The sequence below is a fragment of the Phasianus colchicus genome, chromosome 4 (genome assembly GCF_987193195.1).
Source record: "Phasianus colchicus chromosome 4, bPhaCol1.hap1.1, whole genome shotgun sequence".
NCBI lineage: Eukaryota > Metazoa > Chordata > Aves > Galliformes > Phasianidae > Phasianus > Phasianus colchicus.
Window position 1 is genome coordinate 41,631,536 of NC_143439.1, and position 22,301 is coordinate 41,653,836.

General features: G+C 41.8%; 1 protein-coding gene across 6 annotated transcripts in view; it reads right to left on the reverse strand.

Moving 5' to 3' along the window:
* Nucleotides 1-2,487: 2,487 nt before the first annotated feature.
* EMCN (endomucin) overlaps nt 2,488-22,301 on the reverse strand; it is a 50,048-nt gene continuing 30,234 nt past the window's right edge. Inside the window, exons 6-12 of one of the 6 annotated variants that reach the window (XM_090139315.1) lie at nt 20,518-20,550; nt 18,194-18,259; nt 16,766-16,861; nt 15,301-15,325; nt 14,225-14,286; nt 5,384-5,457; nt 2,488-4,200 (exon numbers count right to left, since the gene is read on the reverse strand). In XM_090139315.1, coding sequence (XP_089995441.1) covers nt 4,195-4,200; nt 5,384-5,457; nt 14,225-14,286; nt 15,301-15,325; nt 16,766-16,861; nt 18,194-18,259; nt 20,518-20,550 — 362 coding nt within the window. In that variant the 3' untranslated portion in view covers nt 2,488-4,194. The other 5 variants (XM_031608811.2, XR_016466130.1, XR_016466129.1 and 2 more) reach the window with 5 other exon arrangements.

Below are 22,301 nucleotides of genomic sequence, written 5' to 3' on the forward strand. Positions count from 1 at the left end.
GTGTAAAAAAATCTGTTCCCTTCATTCTCTGTATTTTATGAGGTGCCCCATCAGCATGCTCCAAGTGCCAGGTGTCAGTCTGCTGCCCAGCCATAGGTGCCCAAGGCTGGCCCCAGCAGGCAAAGGAGCATTAGGAACAGGTTAATTCAGACCTGCAGTGAAGCTGAAGGGGATCCCTTGGAAGAGTAACAGATCCATCCACCGGCTGGAAGAAACATTTCTAACCAGGGACCCCAGAGCTTTCTCTGCTCCCCTGGTCACATCCAGGCTTTGGGGGAATGGAAGATACACCAAAATCTCCATCCTTTGCAAACAGTGGTACTTATTGCCACAAAGGAGTGTGCAAAATAACAGCAGCAAGAAACCTGCCTGGGAGTGCAGCCATATGCCTGGTGGTGCCACTGTGGTGGCTTCTGAAGGACAGGCATAGCGTGTTGAGGGTCTGGAGCGGGGCAGCAAAGCTCAGCTCTGTCCCCCATCATCCCCCAGTTAAATGGGCTGCACTCAGCACGCTCCACCTCACCCTCTTCCCTTGCTTCATCAGCTGCAGCCAGACAGTGCACTCACATGTATGAAGTTCTTAGAAGAACAGCCTGCACGTAGAGCAGTGAGAAGAGGCCTGAATTGCAAAGCTGGCAGTCTCGAGGAGCCATGAGGACAATCCAGCTCATCTGTGTGTCCATGCATGAAGAAACGTGCCTTGGCGTTGCTGGGAACTGAGGCATGTGCAGAAGGCTCATTATTGCTCCTCAGAAAAGCTGAATTATCTCCTAGAGCTGGAGATGGACAGTTGCACGGGCTCCATGGCATTATGTATGGTTGGATTTTTGCTGGTTTGTTCTCTGCTGTGCTGTGCTGCCTGTAACCGTGTTTTAGTTGTTTAACATCATCCAAACAGCAGCCCTGGGGCAGCGGAGGTGGCTTAATGCTGCCAATGGAGCATGCAGATGGAAAGTGGAGAGGAGAAGGACAGAATGAATTGCTCTGGGAAGAAGAACAACGACTCCAGGCAGGGAGGTGTCCTGCTGGTTCATGAGGAAATCTGAAAGTTGAAAATAGTAAAAAAGGGCAAAAGAATACAGCTGTTCTTCTACCGGAAAGCACCACACCTGGGGGAACTGAAAGTGCGGTGGAATGGAAGATGAAAAGCATCAGTATTCCTGTCCTCCCTCCTGGTTTTATGTAGTTATTGGGGGATGATGTTTCTAAGTTGTCACTGCAGTGCCTGGTGCTGCTCTGGTAGTGCTCTGATGAGGTCCCAGCAGTGGGTGTCTGCCCTGATGCCCGCAGTAGAGAGGAGGGCTTTGCCAGCCATGGGTTTGTTTTTGCCCTCAGCCTGAGATCTTGGCCTTGAGTCTGGGTGAACTTTTGCTGCTGAAAGAAATGGGATTTACCTCTGTATGTGGCTTCTTGTCCTGAGGTGCATCTTGGCACTGTTCTGCTCTTCCTGGGGCTAGTGAGCTTGCAGGATGGGTGTGGGGGAACTCAGAAGACCTTTCAGCCGTATTTCAAGAGCACTGGTGTTTCATATCCGCTGCATTCATTGGGGTTAATTAAAGTCTGTGCTTTATGGGTTGCCCTTGGCCATAAACGGAAAAAAATCTGACTCAATTGACAGAGTAATCTTTAAGCTCACTTATTTTATTAGATATAGAGTCCTAATTTGAAGAAATTGAGGAGCCATAACTGATGGTTCTGGGGAGGCCCTGAGAGATCTTTGCTCTTGGCTGCAGAGTATTGGAGGGGACATGGGGCCAAACCTTGCCCAATGCTCAGCCTTCCTGGGCAGCACAGAGGTCTCTGGGTGATATTTGTGCATTTGAGAACCTTTCTGAGTCGTGCCATAGCAGCCTGCACTTAGCTATGTCCACAGACATGGTGTGTTGAGTCCCACAGTACAGGAAGCAGAACAGTGAGCAGAATGGCCAGCTGATGGCCAGCACACATTGTAGACATCTGCCCAATGTGCCAAAATGAGCTGCATGTGGATTTTTAGAGTACCTAATGCCTACTGGAGTCCACAGACCATATTGGATAGTGGCGAGGCTGGGAGCAGGAAGGCTGGGATTCTGCCTTCAAACTATTCCCACTGCTCCTATGTTCCCACTGGAATAATCCATGATGAATCAGACAGCTCTGCTGATGTTTCACAAGGGTACTACAGGCCCCTTGCACATGTTTTTGGCCATGCTAGTGACTAGAAAGTGTCAAGCAGGTGTTTTGGACAAATACAATAGCTAGTGATTTGCAGCAAGCCCTTTTCTCTCCCCTCACCATCTGCAAGAAGGAGTAGTTTCCTGCACTCCTCAGCACATCTGCAGGACCTGGTCCTCCCCTGCCTACCATGCCTGGAGCACCTGATGCCTGGGCTCATAGCAATGTGCTCAGCTCACCCTGTGCCACAGCAGTGCAGCGCAGTGGCCATCTCTGGTGCTAGGCACAGGTAATGAACTGCATTTCTGCAAAGAGAAAAAGTAGAGCCTTTTAATACGGATAATAACTTTTAATAGGAAGTTGTTTTCTCTTCTTGACACATCATAGAGGTAATGAACAAATTTTACACATACACATATTTTTTGTAATGTTTCTCTGGTCTTTTCTACTGTCCTCTCAGTAGGATGCAACATGCTACAAAAATATTTTAAAATCAACATGAAAATGCACAATGATTGCTTTCTTTCTTCATTGGAAACTTCAGCAATCAGGAATCTGAATAGATGCAGATGCTATCTGGTATATTTTAGGCAACCTGACCCTTCTAAAGGTTGCTCTAGAGCAGAGGAGTTTTCTACTTGCTTTAGAAAGGTACAAAACTCCTCTGCTCTGGAGTAACCCAAGTGACCCAGGAGCACCCAAACAGACCATGGAAGTTCAGCTGCAGCATAGAGCGCCCTTGTTCTTTTCTCAACTTTTACAAAACTTCATCAAAATTTCTCTTGGTGCTGCTAAGACAGAGGATTAGATCTATCACTGATGAAATAAGAGCAACAGTCAAAAGCAGGGAAATGAACACTTTATCTGTCATAACTAACAAAACCATTTAATCTTTTCCCATACTACTAGTTAAGTTTTCTCAACCCACAGAGGGAAACTGGAGAGAGAAGTTTCCTCAAAAGCACTGTATCAATGGTATCACAACTCAAATTGCTGGCCTGGCTCTCAGCCCCACACTTACACCACCAACTGTCTCCTTTCCTTTCCCCAACACAACGATGGAGCTTCTCAGCACACTGCCAGAGCCAGTGGACTGAGGCTGAGCAGATGCTCACATTAATATAATTTTTGAACATTTACAGTTCTAGCAGAGTAGGATACATGCAGGTAGAAGCACTACTTGATATTTTTGCAGCATCAGCTCTGTACAGATTAAGAGTCTGTAATCATCACTTGAAATACTCCTTAAACTTCCAGAGTTATTCGGTAGCCAACAGGAATCTCATGCATTACTCCAAATACAGGGTTCAGCTGCACAACTGCTTTTCCTCCTGATCCCTACCGTGCACCTCAGCTTGCAGAGGAGTCATTCACAGCATGCATAGTGCATTGGCTAGCCAAGGAACAGGAGAAAATTAACCGTGTTGCCTGCTACATCACAAGGACCATATTCAGCAATTTAAAGAACTTCAAAAAACAAAAACGCAAACATCAGTGCAAAGCATATTCCCCCCCTTTACAGAAATAAAGCATGCACTTCAGTATTTCACCCAGGCATCCCATCCTGTAAACATTTATGACAAGTAAAGCATGTGCTTCAGTGGGGAGTCTCCAGGAAATCACTGAATTAACTTCCATTGTGACAGTTGGCCCAGTAATGTTTCAAGGGTCAGGCCAAGTTTGTATTTTGCTACATACAATTAAAAAAACCTTAAATACCATAAGTTCAACAAAGTATGCTAACATATTCCTTCCTGTATGTGCAGAAGATTCTTGTAATAATGACTATGCAAACACCCTCTTCAACCTTCTTGAGAGTTTTCCTGCTTCTACTATATGAGAACATAATAAATACATATGATATACCAGTTATTAAGCCATCAAAAAAGCACGTTGTTCCAGAAAGGACAGGAGGCACTTGAGGCTTAGGAGTCAAGGGCTGGTCATTAGCACAAGTGTCCTGCCTGGCAAAAAGCTTCAGCTGCTGCACAGTTCCTGTGGCATTGCAACCTTGGTGGGAAGTCCTTAAACCAGGCTGCTTCACATCTGAAATAACAATGGTATCTCAAGATTATTGTTCCAGGTAAGACGGCTCAGGAATGTAATACGTGGAAGTGAGCAAAACAGAGTAAATCCAACATGGAACAGATAACAGGGACTAAGTCCTTTTCAAGCCATGCCATTCTATGTTTCTATGATTCTATGAACCAGGAGATTGTTCTGCATCCAACAGAGTCAGCTCTGGGTTTTTAGAAATGTAGCGACATTACATTCTGATGTTCTAATTCAAGGGACAGATTTCACTTGTTTTATCCTTGCTGTTTGCATCAGGAAAGCTCAGTTTGGGCATTCCTGAGAACAAGCTGAAAAATTCAAAGATGTCTCTCTGTGTTTCTAGTCAATCACATCTGTCTAAGTGGAGGATGATAGCACATGTTCTAGGGGACTCCATCCTGCAGTGATGGTGCAAGGCTGGGCTTCATCTGGACCCAACACAGTTACCTCTGCCCACTCCCTCCCATGATATGCTCTGACACCTATTTTCTCAGGACAACCTTCCCTTTTTCTTTCCCTTCAAGAGAAGCAACTCTTTGGGAAACAGACTGATTGTGGTGCTTGGGAAAGCTTCACAGATGAAGGAAGATGTAGCACCCATATCTTTAACAGCAGATTTTATAGGTGCTCTAACTGTCCTTGCCCTTGTATGTGTAACAGCTTTGTTCAACACTTGCCAGTTCTGCATACTGGCAGTCACAAAGTTTAAGGCAATAAACTGTTTCAATAAGAGTATTTGCTTTTGCACAGTGTGGAACAGCTACAGCCCTGAAACCAGCTACAGTCATGAAACCGAAGGTGCTGAATGTGTAAGTTCCCTTCTTGTGGGCAATTGCCTTAAAAAATTTACTTCTTTTTGTAATTTCCTTTACAAAAAGGAAATTTTACTAGGAAATTACAACCAGGGAATGAGCAGTTACAGCCACATGTTAAGTCCATCAAAGTCAACCTCTGTGATGGCAGCTTCTTCAGCTGCCACGGACTTCTGCAGCCTTGGTTTGCCCAGGGCTCTTGTTCTGGATGGACTGTGCAAGCTGAGCTTTAAGTCATTGCCCACCTTGTTTTGTATTTTTAACCCTGTTTAGTTATATGGCACAATACCAAGACCAACAAGTGTTATCCAGACTAACAGGTACTAATATTACAGAACTTGAGACAAAAGTAAGAAACTTACATATTTATTGCTGAAGTTTGAAGAGGAATCATCACACTGTCGAGCTTTACTCTTCCCCTGAGATGAATTTTCTCCTAAATAACAGAAAAAATGTTTTACATCAGTTAAACATAGAGGGAGAGGACTAATGAGTCCAGCAGCAGCACATCACTGACCACTGCATACACCAGCCTGTCTCCTTGTTGGGCCTAGGCAGCAAAAAATTGTCACATAGTAGATCTTCATTGCTCCCTGGTTCTCATAGGGTATTCTCATATGTATTCTCCCTACAATTTGGTCTCAGTGGTGTGTTACTACCACAATAAACTTCACTGAGAAGCACTGAATATTGTTCAACAATAATGTGGTGGAATGTGCTCACTTCCCAAGTGTTCAATTTTGGATAAAATTATTTCAAAACACATTATAAAGTGCTGCTAAGTTAGTGCTTCAGAAGTTCTGATGATATTAAATTCCAATTAAAAAGGCCTTCAGCAACTACTTCAATAATTCATATGAAATTTTAAGAGAAAGTATAAGTTTCTGGTAGAAAGAAAAAAGAAACATTTCAACAAGATTGATATATTTTACCATGGGGAAGAAAATATTCACTGGTTGTAATAAATATCAATAATGTGCTATCAGTTGCACTCTCAGGTGCTGGGCTTTGAGGCAGACTTTCATGGAAGACACATACTTTGCACAGAGGGAAAGCAACGTGTCTATCTCCCCAGATATGTACCCCCGTTGATGTCAATAGGCTTTGGATCAGAGCATAAAATGAGTGAGTCCCATGCTGCTGCAAAGTCTGTGTGGGTTTTCTAGTGCTAAACACATAAGCTCAAGGGCAGAGTGAGCTGCTCAACTATTGCTGTGGTCAGCATCTCTCTGTACTGTCAGTGACTGTCTGATGGAAGGCTCTGGGACTGCAAATGTGTCTGAAGGTATCTGCATTATGGTGTCTACAATAATTAGTGCCAATAAACCACCAGGTGATGAAGACAGAATGATGATGCACTGAGGAGGAAATAATCACATAGATGTTCCCTGATCAGGAGTATCATGGGTAACAAACAGTTTTAGGTATGTGACTGCAGTATGCCTTGAGACCACACGGAGAAGCATCTAGGACAGTTTTGGAGTTTAATGGCTCAGTGCCTTAATTCTGTGCTAAATATCCAGCTGCATCACAAAGAGCAAATTAAGAACAACATTCAGGTTAGTTGCAAGTGGGAAGACGTTTTTATTGATCTCAAAATAGCTGTAAGCGACAGAAATAAATGCCAAGACTGCTGAAAACTTAACTTGCCACCAAAACCATCCCTCATTAAAGACAATGGATTAGACCTTGTTTCCCATGAAGGAAATGAAAACCATTTTGTTCAGTGTTTTCCTAGAACAGATGATATTTAAGCTGATCAAAGGAATAATTTCCCACTGAACTGTGTGGCCAAAGGAGAAAATATGTTGCATGATGGCAACTCTCAACCAGTGTAGGTAGATTACTTGCATGTTTTGAAGGCTGTGATGAGAGAGAAGGGGTGTACAGAAATCATCAGACACCAGAAACAGTGGAAAATTAGATTGTGTTAATTTTGGGTTATGCATCTAGTTGAAGGGTGACACACACAAACTCTAGTGCTGCAAACTAGATGGAAAGTATCAAGAGAGACTCGAACCACCAGCTTCTCTCAGTATTGCTATACAGCATCTTATATCTAGTGTCACTTGATTCAATTTTGTATGTATTATGGCAATAACTGACTTGTGGTAAGGTACTGGAAGAACATGTTGACAAAAGAAGCTGGAGATGTTCAGGAGCAGGCTGGATGGGGCCCTGGTGTAAGCAGGAGGTGTCCCTACCCACAGAAGACGAGTTGGAACTCTTAGGTGGTCTACAGGGTCCCTTCCAAGCCAAACCACTCTATGATACTATGATAAGGGGTTGAAAGACCACTGCATATTTGTCTGTTCTGCTAAGTCAACAAGTAACTGGGAGATGAAGAGACCCAGAAGAAATTGGCCTGCACAGTGACCAAGCGGTGCTGGCTAGGGAGCTATGACTGCAACGCGACCCAAGTTACCTGCAGTCCTGCCTCGACTGTGGGGCTTCTCCTGCTGGAGGAGGAGCTGTGAGCTCAGAGAGGTTGGCAGAGGGCAGGGAGAAGCCAACCTCAAATATATCCCGCGCTTCTACAAAAACTGAAAGACATGATGCACAGGTTGAGAAAGAAGCCTCTGACAGAACATTTGGAAAATGAAATTAGACTGATACCAACATGTAAGTTTTTGTGGGCAGGTAATCATTGAATCATTCTATCAAACCTTTTACTCTCTCTCTCATCCTCCAGTGTTGCATCTGCTTGTTGATTTTTGTCTGAAACTAGATTGTAAACACAAAGACACAGGCACTGTGCACATTAGCGTAATACAACAGACAGAATTGCAGTTAAACTGTCTAACTTGCTGCCACAGGATGCTGTAAATGCCAAAGGGGATAGGGCAAAGTAATGGAAGTAAAAACCACCGAGTACTATTTGACATACAACCTCTGGTTTAGAAGTGCTACAAGGATGAAACAGAAGATGCATCCATGTGCCTCTGCCCTGTTTCTCATCTTTCCTAGACATCTTGTGCCAGCTGTTGTCAAAAATGGGGATTGCATATGTACAGCCTCCCATGACAGCATCCACAGGATACTTCCCCTGGAGAGACTCAGCAGTAGATTCCCAAAGGAAGCTTCTCGGTTCAGCACTGGGCACAACAGGATGCACTCTGCACATGTCTTACTCCAATAAGTCTCTCTTCAACAGAAGGAGGATGGGAAAGAGTGACTAGGGATTGTTTTGGTCTTTGTAGCTTTTGACTCTTCAGTGTATTTGTTCTGGGTGCATGGAAAGTAGACAGCAAGTGGATACTGAGGCCTCTGTGAAGTTCCAGATTTAACCAGGAAAGTAAAAGCACCCCAATGAAAATGCAAGGCTTTCTGATGGATTAAAATTCACTTGTGTGGTATTTGGTGTTTTTTTTTACTCTATGACTATGTTGCATCCTGATACTAGTGTATGTGATTAATTAGTGAGCATATAGCCAGATGAAAGTACAGAGTGTATAAGGTCAGTTTTGAAACTCTGAAACAAACACTTCTTTGTTTCACTTTTGCAGCAGGCTGTTATACTAATCCTCTATTTTTTATTTTTTTTCTTATTCATTCAGAATCTGAATATATTATTTAGAATACATATACACTGTAGAACAGGGTGATGAATGAGAGTTAACAGGTCATATTGTCACGAGTATAGAAAGACTCTGACCTAAGCAAAGCCAACTCTGACTTTTGTGGGAAGGCTGGAAGAAAAAAGGGATATAAAAATAGACTTTGACGTAAAAAATAAGTTGTACTGCATCTCAGATTACACTGTCTCTAAGAAAGAAAGGACTTGCATTGCTATTTCACTATAATATCTGCTGCTGATAAATCTCTCATAAGTTGCAGTCTGTTTCAAAGCAAAGAATTAAAGAAAGCATTCTGAAGAAAAGACAATTGAAGAGACTTACTTTTTCATAAAATATGAAACTACTGCTGTAGACGCAGTAACTAAAATGTTTGTCTTGACCATGCAGAGACGCAACCAGTGATACAGGAGGGCAGTGGTGAATGGGACCCAGTGCTCAGCTGCACCCATGACCCCAGCATCATCTGCAAACTCCCTCAGCAGGATTGAGGAACATCACAGAAAGCAGTTTGGAAAGCTAGCAAATGCTCCACAGACACAAACATCATCAAGTCCTCAGCAGCCTCTGATTGTAAGGCTGCTTGGAAAGCCCTTGCAAATTGCATAGCTCAGAAACTGAGTTAGAAGTGCAACCACAGCTGAATTTCATGATATTTAATATTTTTACTGTATTTTTTGTCCCAGATTCTCAGCTGGAATGTGTGCAACCAGAGCTTTGTAGTGCAAGTAAACATACACTGAATCAAGCCATGAGAAGTAAAAAGCTGGGAAAGTTTATTCTTCTGTTTTTTTCTATAATGAAAGATACTACAAGTTCAGATCATTATACAATACAAAGTTCAAAATGTCAAGTATGAGAAAATAAGAAAGAAGGAAAGGGAAGCAGGTACTTGCTCTAACTCTTTGATGGTGGAGGACAGTTTTTCTATGAAGCAGCTTCTCGGTGTTCTACCTGCCAGGAAAAAAAAAATAGGACACAGAATATTACTCACAAAAGGTAAAATAAATAAACAAAATAATATCCCCAAACTAGAAAGAACGTCAGTTCTTACCACTCACAAGCATGCAGCATATTGGCAGGCTCTCTTCTGACCTGCTCTGCTTATCTGGCAAGGGAAAGGAGGTTGCAAGGAAAGCTTCAGTGACACAGACACAGCTGGATGCGTGCACCTGGACAAAATGAGAGAGACATGAAACTACCAGCAGATGTGAAGAAACCTCATGGTGGCGTCATGCTCTACACAGCCCAACTCCATCTGACAGAAGCAAGCTTGCCTGGGTTGAGCCCCTAATGAGGCAAAAACAAAAATGCCTTACCTCCTTAAAAGCCATGGTCCATGCTTGGATGTGCTCAGCGTAAGAGAAATCGAAGAGGAATAATCTGCAACAGCTCCAGATTTGTTCCATTATATTGCAGTCAAATGAATTATTTGATGTATGAGACAGCATAATTAAACATTCTCAGCATTTGGAAATTTATGGAAAACAGTGCTGAAGGTGCCGTCATTCAGCCTCATCATCTCAGAAGGCCACAGGATTTTCCAGGTCCAAACTCTAACAACACAGTGGGATGTTTCATCACATGCTGAACTTCATGTGCATTTCCATGGCCAAAGCAATTTCTTGTGCTGAACAAGAAGAGGGCTTTTTAATTTGTTCTGTGATGATTTCAGCACTCAGCCACCATCTGCTACAATGGCAGGTTAGGAAGCAGTAGCTTTTGGAAGAGGTACTGATCACATGGGAATGCTAGTTGATCTACATCCTCAGTTCATTCTATTTCGCACTGTACTTCCATCAGAGTACACCTCTGCAGAATGACTGCCTTCTCCAGAGTGATTACAATAAGCTAGAGGTCTTTTGCATGTGACAGGCCAGGCCTCTTCTCAAGTATCCATGGTTTCCTGGAATATTTTCTCAGCTTCGCTTATTAGCAATTCTTGAATTTTCATTTGTGTCCACAGTTGGTGTCTTGGGAAATGCTTCTAAATACAGTTCACCAAAATATAAGCCACATCAGCTTTGGCACACTTTTAATATCCTTCCAGAACATGCAACGCAGAACAGACAACACCTCTGAAAACCAAGAAAGGCACATCCTACCCTGCTATCGTAAACAGGCACACATGGATTAGAAATTGCCCTGATGGATCACGCTATGCTTAGGCACCAGAACTACTACTAACAACTTCAAAATATTGTCACCTGCCACATTTCTGTGAGACCAGACAATGAATAATGAACTTGTGAACTGCCCTTAATGCATTTTAGAATGGATACTCCAAGCAAAGGCCAGAAAAGAAACTTGTCAAATCATTACTCAGGTATCAATATTTCAATCACACATCATTCATATATATGGAGTAGCCTTAGTCCAATTTCTATTCCTCAGTCCTCAGCCTTCCTGTTACTCAGGAACTTCTGGTTGTGGGTTTTTTTTTTTTTTTTTTTTTTTTTTTTTGTGATCAATATCTACGCTGGTTTTCAGTGAAATATGCAAAAACTATCACAGTGAAAGCAAGGAATGCTTTCACGATAGGCATTTTATCACTAACACCATGTATGATGGTTTTTAGCTCTTAGCCATCACATAAAAACCTTCATCTTATATTCACAGCAATATTTCTACCACTTGCAGGTCTGTGGGCTATACTGAATTCCCAAATAGTAAATACTTTTGCAGGTAGATTTTTTTGGAGCTCTATATTGTGTAAGATCATTTATTTTCCCTAGGAAAAGCTGACCTAAATTTGCCTATACACTCAACTAAGAATGACTGTAGTAAGTCCTGTGCTTGCACATCAGTGCAAAACTTTCAAAACAATTCAGTATCCTAAGCATTTATATCCAAGCTGAGTTTTCACATAAGTTGCATGTACAGTCACTTATCTTGCACAAAGTGCTGCAATTTACTGCCAAATATGCATGAAAAATTCAAAGTGTTTGATTTTGTCTCCTTGTTTTTTTGCTTTAGATTGCTTCTTAATAAGTAGTGCCTTAGAGCTCATAGCCATCAGGAAGTCATCTTTCTAACAAGAGTTTTTAAAAATAAGAGTGATAAAGCTCACTTTTTACCTGGTGCCCCTGATGATATTGCTCCATTAAAATACATTACTTTGGCCCAGTCTTAATTTAACACTGTTCTTTTCCCGTATTCTTTCACATTAATTGTAGGTATTTGAAATAATAGTCTTGATTAAATTTAATTCACCTACACTTCTGAAAAAGGAGCCCTTCTTTTAATGTATGAAAAAAAGAAAATTAGGTTCTGACAGATTCCTAAGATAGGATTCTTCAGTAGTCAGTGGATCTCTGAAGATCAGCTAAGTCCAAGACAGATAGGATAAATTGCCTTTTGGACATATATCTCTTTTATGACTGGCTTTTAAGTGCAACTGGATCAGTTGTTTAGGTGTATAAATCAAGAGAAGACCAAATTCAATACAAGCTTTGCTCAGGACATGCCATGCATATCACCAACACAGGATTTTTCTAGGTTACCTGTCTGAGAGGAGTTGCTGGTTGTATACTTACATGTTTTATATATAAGATTTTTCTAAACATTTTTGTAACAATTGCACAGTCACAAAATCTTCTGTTTGGAAGAACAGAAGTAAAAATTAAAAAGTATAGATTAAAATAAAACCTCATTTGAATATATGTGAAAGCAGAACTTTGTTATATGCATGCTCAGGTTCAGGTGATTGGACAGCCTATTGACAGCAGGAAGATGCTAACGGTCTGACTATAAGCCTGGGGCTTCTTCTGAGAGATTTCTCCTATTAGTCAAGACATTTTATAATTTAGTTTGCCCATGCAACCAGAGGCCACTATAACTTGCTTACTGAACAGTTGAATTCCCCCTTCAGTTGACCTGGCTTTTACACATCTAGAAATGAAAATGAACATGTAGAGAAGTGATTGTTTCAAAGTTGTAAGAGAGACCAAATGAGTCAGGCATTTCCACGCTTTGTTGTGCCTGTACAAGAAGTGTTTGCCTTAACCCTGAGATTTTAACAAAGCAAGTAAGTCTTATTCATGTGGGCAGGCACCCCAACATATTTGAAGATATCTGTATGAGTGAGAAATATTTCTGGAGGAAACAGGTCTTTCTTTCTGAGTGTTTTTAATTTTAGAAGTTGAGCGTTTCTCCAAAGCTAGAGAAGAGCAGGACTTCAATTTCAGTGAAAGCATGTTTAATTTTGAAACCTGTAAAGCTGTTAGGATTCAAGAGAAAGTGGTAGCTGTTTTAAATATGAATTGTATTAGTGAGAAGAGGGCAAGAATCTTGTCTTGTACGTGGCTATGAGTCATACCTTCCAATTATAACATGCATACATCACACTTCAGTAAAGAAGAAAATCAAGCATCCTCTGGCTGGAAGAAATTCAGACACTTGCTAAGTCAGCAGCTGATTAACAGCATCAGACCTCATCTTGTGAAGAACAATGTGCCTGGGTCCTGCCTCATTTACACTCTGCAAAACATGATGACTGCTGCTGCTGAAGTTACTTTCTTGTTGAAAGTTGTATGAGGGCAGAATCTGTCAAAAAATGTCTATGAATCCCAGTCTCAGACTTCACTCAGATTTCAAAAAGAATGTTATGATTTTAATGTAAACATGCCCACAGCTCCATACCTCTTAAAACAGAAAAACATCCATTCTCAAAGACATATAATGTAAAAATAATTTCCCGAATCACAAGGCTGAATTGCAGTCACTTAAGTGTCAGAGCATTATTTACATTTGTGTCACAGGGAATTTCCCATCAAGGATTTAGAAGAAGAGAAAAACAGCTATTGGGCAACCTCTGAAATGTCACTGGGGGAAGCAGAAACCTTAAAAAGTTGGATAAAGTAAGAGTGTTGTTCCTGGAGGACTTCTATAGGGACGGTGGGAAGAAAAGTAGGACTAGGTAGCAGACAAAGTGAGTTACCATATGTTTAACAATAAGAAGAATAACCATGAGAAGTTAAAAAAAAATTTTTTTTAATAACTGGGAATCAGATTAGACAGAATTTTGTTCCACCTCAGTGCCATTTTGTTCTGCTCTGCTCTTGTAAAACCTATAGTAGCCTTCATCTCTTGCTTGTATTGGTGAGATTTTCATTTCTTTTTTGTACATTAACTGTAACCTTTACTCCTTTCAGCTTCTATTGCACACACATTTTGCAACAAACTGGATCAGTGAAGCACAGGAGAGAGTAGGACAAGACTAGAATTTTATGACAAGAGTAGGATTTTGAATACGCAGGGTGACTGGACACTAGGCTGCAGCACTTCCAATCCTTTTGACTACTGGAATATTATCAATGGACAAACATCCTTGTCTACCCAAATCTATCTGATAAATATCACTACCTTGGTTATCCCTGAACATGCCTAGCTGTAGCTCACTTACTACTGAAGAGTTAAAAAGTGATTTTCCCTATAGCAGTTGTATTTCTCACCCCCAGACACTGACACTGCACACAGTGCAGCTGTGCTGCAGCTCTAGAGGCTCCCACCTGGCTGCTTTGCAGTGTGAGGGTACCCTTGCAGTGACTTCAACCTGAGAGGAAGTGAGGATGGTTTTGCTGTTGAAAATGACATCACCAAACACAATGACACAGACGAATCACTCACCAGTCTCAGCAGAAGTTGTCTTCACGGACAGAAGTTTGACACCTTCTTTATCTGACTGGGTCCTGTTGGTGACATGACATGAGGCACAGTGAGCATGCAACTCTGGCACACTGCTTAGTTTAATACTACTCTAAGATCATGGTCTGGAGGCTTGAGATGGGTTTTATGGGTTGTTGTGCATGAGTCTTATTGATGGCAAACACCACACATCAGTGGCTCTGAAAAGACTCCCCTCTTAAAACGTGATAGATCAGTTCACACAACTCCAGGCTCAATTTGGTGCTTCCACAGAAGAAGTACATCCATGGAAAGAGAGGGATATATCTTTTCTTTCGGCCAATGCGGGGCGTATAGCTGTGTCGGACTGCAAGAAAAAGCAACTTAGATTTCAGGAAAGATGGGAATAGCAAGTAAACCACCTGCCCAAATGGTTTTGGTCATACAAAACAAAATCCAGACCTAACAGCCTTTGGTATGTATCTTCATTTCACTCTCATACTTATGCCAATACTATTTTCACAGAATCACAGAATGTCAGGGTTTGGAAAGGACCTCGAAAGATCATCTAGTCCAATTCTCCTGCTGGAGTAGGAACACCTAGATTAGGCCACTCAGGAATGCATACAGGTGGGTTTTGAAAGTCTCCAGAGTAGGAGACTCCACAAACTCTCTGGGCATTTTAACAGAGGCTCTGCAAATGGACAGGTGGAGAGAAGATGGGACAGAAGAATATGTAGTGATGGAGAACAGAGAGGAACAAAGAATAAAAGGAAAGAAATAAAAAGGAAAGGGAAGGGAAGGTGAAGGGGGAGAAATTAAGTGGGTACAGCACAAGGTATTTATTCTTTCCAAAAGGACCCCTTGCAAGGCAGTTGCACATTTCTGTCCATGTTATAATGCATACAGGTATACAATAACTGCAAGCATGTTGCTTTCAGCAACATTGTTCTCTTTAGATAGCAACTGCTTGTTATGTTTAAGCAGAGAAAGGTGAGAGAATCACATGCAGAATTTGCTGCACTCACAAGTGCCCTCCAACAGATCTCATAGCAATGCAAAGAAAAAATTTGACTTACTGTTCAGTGCCGTTCTCTTGTCTGTCTGAAAAAAGGAACAGAGTTAGGGTCATTTGAGCTCAGTCAAGCAAAACATTTAGACACAGCTATTGCTGCTGCTAGCAGAAGGCTTAGTTGTGATTTTATAGTGTTTAATTAAGTATGTTAAGAAAACCAGACTGGATGGTAACTGTCAGTTCTCTAGCTCATCCTCCCAAAAGATCACCCTGCTGACATGGTTTTTGAGCACGAAACAACTTATCCAGAAGGCAGGGTGGGGGGACACAAACAGCCTGTGTGCTGCAGTGGGGTTTGCCCAACTAGCAACTTAGCCTGTCATCTCAGTCAGTGAGGAAGGGAAACATCCACCAAACCTGTTTTCTCCTCACACCCAAGTGTGGGCAGATGGATGGGGTGGGACAACCTAGGATGCACAGAGCCAGCTCCCATACACAGATGGATGGCAGGTCACTGTTGCTGCCTCCTCTTGTTTTTAAGTTAATTTGCCAGTACTGTGAGCACTAGCATTTGTGTGTGGGGAGGCTGGCAAGAAAACAAACTTCACCTAATGTCTTTACCCTGAAAATTCAGTAATTTCCTAAACAGGCAGCACACCTCCTGCTTTTTGTTTTGTTCTGATTGCCATGCCATTGGCCAAGTTGGTTGCGATGCAGTTTGCCTTGCTCTACAGCTTCCACACCCCGCTGTGATTTTGTATACCAAGTCCCAGTGATTTCACTGCTGAGGCTCTGCACAGAGCTCCTAACTCATGCCAGCTGACTCACAGTCAGGACTCAGATATGTTTGGTTGTTATTTCACTTAATGGAAAATTGCACTCTCCTGTGGCCAGCTTTGGCAACTCTCTGAAATACCTGGCAAATGAGATCTAATGGAATTACATCCTCATTACCTTAAGTATTTCATGGACAGCAATGAAATTTATACTGGTTTTAGCTGATCTGTCAAAAGCAACCATTTCTGGAAGTACTGTTTGCTCAGCAATTTCGTACCCATGCATACACTGTAACCAAAAAATTTTACTCATGTATCAGGTATTTCCTAAAAGAAAGCACTGACGTTTCTTTGCTTTTATTTTGAACAGAGATAAAATGAACATCAAGAGATTGTGCTGAAAAGCATCTCCAAACTTATTTTCACCCTCTTTTTCTATACAACTGACTGATCATATTAGTGTAGCTGTTTTTTAGCTCTTTGCAGCTGCAAGAGGCGAAAACAAAAATCTTTACAGCATTATATATTCTCAAAAAAATCACAGATATTTTTGCTCCCTCTGTTCTTCCTATTGATTTTGAAAATGAAGAGCTGCTTTCCCACTTCAGGTAAAATACTCTGAAATGCAATGTTTCCTATCAGACTACTGCAGCATCTCTAGTTACAGTAATCTCAAAAGCCTCCAGAAATGTTTTAATAATAAGCACACTGATATTTTTTCTTCCCTTTACTCAGAGAAGGTCAACCAAATACCTGGAGTTTTCTTCTGGCACACTCTGTACAAGGCCACAAGAGAGAAGGCGGAGAGGGTAATGACAATCAAGGCGATGACAATGGGCAGGATAACACCTGCAAGACATGCAGAACATCATGTTAATCTCTTATTTATCTCTGCCCAGGCACTCATGTACCAGGGTGAGAGGCTCCTGGCCCCAGCCCCCCTAACCCCATGGTGGTACTTTCACCCAGGCTTCAGCAGGTTCAGCACCTGCCCCAGTGGGACCTGTGTAGTCCTAATCAATGGTTGGCTGCAAGGTTTGCCCCTGGTGTGGGTGGTCTTCAAGGTTTATAAAAACTACCCCATTGCAGAAATAATTTTTTTTATACTTGCAATTTTATTTTTATTTTTTTGAAAGAAAGACTTATCTGAAATTCAGTGACTAAAGCAATTATTTCTCTTTTAGCATCGAACACCCAGAAAGATACCAAGGAATTACATAATTCAGTAACATTCCCTGCAGCACTTACAACCGTGGATAAAAAATGCAAGATCTTCTTTTTAAATGAGGTCCTTTCTACACTTTTATTATTTCCCACCATCTGCCGTTTCCTGACGGGTATTTCCCAGCCAAGAAGCAAAAGGAAAGAATTATGTCATGAAGAGAAGCTTTCCTGGGGAAACATCCAAGCCCAGCTTCTCTCCACTTATCTTTTTTTGTTGGCAGCAGTCAGCCATGTTTGGGTTTAGCCCCATGTCAACGAGGCTGCAGAGCCTCAGCATCCTCCCTCCTGCCGGCCCCATATTTTGAAATGGCATCTTCACTGATTCTTTATGCAATTAATGTTTAATATTCATATAAATGTGCATCTGCAGAACCAGAGGGAGAACTGAGAGATGAGTTCAGAGTAGAAAAACATCAAACGTATTATGCTGAGCTAGTGCTTTGGGTAGGAAATGGCAGATCTGCAGTTATACTCCTGCCCCAGAGACATGCAATTTTAGAATAAAGATTAAGTAACATGCACCATGCAAACAACAACTGCTTAAGCAATTCACAGAGGACTTTCTCCTAGTCCTTCTCTCTCACCCTCTCATGACACTATGGACAACAAATTCATATAACATATTCATAGGAATATATTAATATAACAAGTATTCATAATGGTATGTAAATTATATTTTCACATTTCCATTTGTCTTCTCTTACAGAGTATGACTCCACTCACATTTTCTTCTTTTTTTTTTTTATTTTATCACTTTGACTTCAGTCCTTGGGGATAATCATTCTGCTTTTCAGCGGGAGAGGTGTCAACTTGCTGATGAGTTTGCAAGAGGCCCTATGGCCTGGTACAGACAAATAACACTGTCTAATTTGTTTCTTTGCAACTCCAAGCACGCATCTAAAGCCATGTTCATCTACTGAAAACTGAGAAGATGGACAACAAAGTAGTAACACTCACTAGAGTAATGGATAGTATCCTCCAATGCTTTCGTTTTTTCGGAACTGTTTCCAGTACTGCCAGAATCTAGATTTGCAGAAGAAATATTGCTTTCAGATCAACATATAAGTACCAGAATTTCTCTAGACAACTTCCCCTATACCCCAGAAAAATTACCTTCCCCACACACCTTTGATGTCAGCAGTTCTGGAGCCATGATGTGCTCCACAGCTATAAGTCTCCTAAGTAGCACTTGGATAATTTGGCATGAGGGGTGGAAAAGCCTTAGGACAAACTCACACTTTCTTTGGACTGTTATACAGATGTCTTCTCTGGGATCATCTGCTTGCCCACTTACCATCATTCCTTTAGGAGGTTAAGGTACTGATCAACATTAGCAACTTCTCTTAACAAGCAAGTAAATAAACAAGTGTGTGAAAATAAACCTGCCCTCAAAAGATGAAGAACCAAAATATCTCACAGCTAATAATAAAGAACACTAATGGTAGATGAAGAAGTCCAAAGGGGGGTAATACGAGTAGCTGAACATTTTCTTGACAGTTGAGTGTGACAATGTGATGTGTGCTTGTTCTCCCACATCTGGGGAGAGCAGGAACTGTCCGAGCCTCTGGAGCATTTTTAACAGGAATGCATTTCTGCCTTTAGGTGCTAATCTGAACTGGAGTTGGGTATCAGCTATCCAAGATATCCATCAAAGTTGTAATGCAAGGCAGACAGCTCCTATTGCTCATGCATCGAAACCAGTGTGGTTGCATTGCTCTTCCAAAGGATAGAAGGGGCTCAGCTTGCTGGGTGGAGGCTGACATTAACTGAGCCACTACAATTAACTCCTCAGGGCCATTTTGAGGACTGAAACACAATTTTGATTTGCTAAACTTCCAAATTACAGGTGCATTTGTTTTACAGAATCTTTCAAGTAGGCAACATTTGTAACTTTCATGTGCAGAATTAGAATAACAAATAGTGACTTGTTGGTCCCAAATCCATAGGTCTCCTTCTTTCTTCATTGATTTGGAACTCAGGTCCAGTATATTTAAACATTTTGTTGATGGCTTTTTCTCCATTATTCTCCTTTTGCCCATATTCCCATGCTCATAACATCCTGATCCACTCCAATATGTATGAGCATGTTGTCTCCTGACGTAAGAGAAGTAAAGCAGAGAAAAGCCAAGGGCCAGCTCTTTCAGTAGAGATGCTAGTATATTGGTTTTCCAGATGCCTATAAGCCAGGTGATTCTAACTTAAAACACTGTGTGGATGCAGTATGGTGTCTATACAACATAGCCCTAACTGAGGCAGTTAGATGCTATATGCAGGAAACCATCACTGCCTGAGGCCCTTGTCCCTGAACATCCTACCATGTTTCTTTAAAGTTCTCCCTCCACTGTTGCCTGTGTGCTGAAAGGCAATTATGTGAGGAGGGAAATGGGAGCCATCATGAAGTAACAAATAATTCTTATGAATTCATGATTCTATGTGATTGCTTTGGATTTCCCAGGGAAATACAATTATCCTTTTCACTACCCGATCTGATAGACTGCAAGATACACAGGGCAGGCAGACAATTATCACAGCAGTGAGTTATTCTGGATACTGACTGAAAATGTCAACAGAAACAAATTACACCGAGAAATGTGAAAACGCGTCCCTGAACTTGTGCAGTATCTCCTCAGGAGAAAAATGGAGGGTTCAAAGGCATTGGCTATCTTCCTACTTGTCTATTAGATGACCAAGACGTGAGTAATGCAGAGAAGACAAACCCAAAGGTTAGTCTTTTAACTATATATGGCTATCACTGAAGAAAAACAGTAGCTAAAAGGAAGCTCTATTGGATGAGTGAAATGGATTAAGGATTTAAAAACATTATCAGCATTATCCACTGAATTTTCCTCACAATTCAGCCCATCCTGCCCACTTTCTGGAAATGGAATCTGAAAGATGTTTTCCAGCTAGGGAAAGATCTGGAATCTGAATAGCAATCCATTACAACAACCAGGTTCTCTGATACAGGAAGACTTTGCCTTATGCTGAGACCTGTTGCTTCTAACCACAGGACATGGAAGGAGAGCCACTGACAAAATCTAGCTCCCTGGCAAACACTGTTTTTGTATTAATTCCTACTGCATCATTCAGTATTCTGCTAGTCTGTTTGCTCTGCCTCATCTACTGGTACCACATGACATTCACTTGCATTCACTGCAAAGTTACGCACTGCAGCAATTTGAGCATCCCTCATCTCCTTCTATGTACTGTGCTTCAGGTTCCACCTGAGGTTCCACCTCCTCCTACCCTCTTCTTTCCCAGATATGTCCTTTCCCTCTTACCTGTTGGTATTGGCAGGGTGCTCACAGAAAGGTCTGAAAGAAAATGGAAGGAACAGAGTTATTATTAACTGGTTTAGAGGTCCCTGCAAAAAGGAAAGCAAGGTCTTCATATTGTACAAACTGGCAGACTCCAGTGATGAGCCCAGTAACTGGACAAGAAACTCAAACAATTCTGAATTAACTTATACACTCTCCAAAAGCATCCTCCTGCCAAAGCCAAATAAGTGCCCTGGGGTGAAGAGCTGGTATTTAACCGACAAATCACTTCTGTAAGAAATAAATACCTAATTGAGCCACATCTTCAACTGTTGCTATCTCTCAGCAACAAATCTTCATTAATTACCCTGGTGCTCATGGCTAGTAGCCTGCTGAACGGTGGGAATGAAGCCTTACTAGTGAAGAAGAACTGGACCTTGCAGTGTCTTGTGTGCAAAGCTTATGATCTTGCTGCTGCAGCATTCTTCTTTCGAGTCAGAAGATCTGGGCACAGAACATCATGTTAGCATGCTGCTTGCCTGTATCTAGGCTGAGGCATGTGTGCTTGAATGCTACAAATGCTGTGAATATTTCACATCTGGAGGATAGAGAAACCTCACTCCCACAGTGACTTTAATGCCTTACATTAAATCTCCCCCATGATTAGTCTGAAGCCAAAAGAAGCCAGACACCTAACTCATCCCTGTCTTTGAAAACATCCATCTGTGTGAAATGGCAGCACAACACCTCTGTGCTTGCATGAAGCCAGCAAAAGGGATGGCCTGGGGATGCCTCTCAGTGATTGTGGATACCATGGAGGAAAATCCCCTAGGTGCTATGTCCTCAGCAGTTCCTCCTGCTCGTAGGTTCTCAGCACCATAAAACTCCCTCCATGCTCCTCTAAGGCTAGTTTCTGGCACATCCCATTAGGTACATGGCTCATCTAACTCATCCTGAGAGCTCCTCAGGAGAACTTGTCCCATCATGGTGCTTCCTGTGCTTTGTAGAGACAGCTCTTGCAAGAGGAGCTGCAACATGGATTAAAGATGTTATTCTACTACTGTGAATGTTTGTTCACAGTAGTACAGCTGCTGTTGTTTCTCATCCTCTCTACGCTCAATTATAAACAGAGATCACTTGAGCCACTGGCATGCAAACAATCATTTTTGCTAATAATATGTGTGACAGAGCTTTAACAACACTTTAATTGCAAACATGCAAGAAAAGTTGAAAAGCCAAGTACATCAAGTTGGCAGTGAGAGATCTCCTTGAACATACTAAATATTGGCAATGCTAATTTAATCCTGACGGCACACTTATTGCATACTGGCTGATGAAAATTCAGGAGAGATGCTCTTCCTAAGCTATTTACCATCTTATCTATCCATCTGCACAGTGTCACCATGTTCAGGGAGGATATCTGTGATGGCTTATTAGGGGATGTTTACTGCATGTTTGGCAACATGAATGACAAGCTCCAAGGAAAGCCTTTCGGGAAGTTAATAGCTCTCCTGTCAAACAGAGGTGTACAGAAAGCTGCAGGACACCCATCTGCATCAAGGGAACATCCAAATGTGATATGATCAGCTGTTAGCTGTACCCCACCTTTCTCACAGAGAGTGAGATCCCTTGGAAAAAAATGTGAGCACTCAACAACATTTGAGCATGCAAATATACAATGATGTGGACGTTCACAGAGACAGGCAGAGGATCTTGTCACGCCTTTCAGGTAGGTCACGTCCCTTATAAAATGCCTGGCTTGCCCTCCCCATTCTGAGGGGAGCTGAACTTTCCTAAGAAAAACTCTG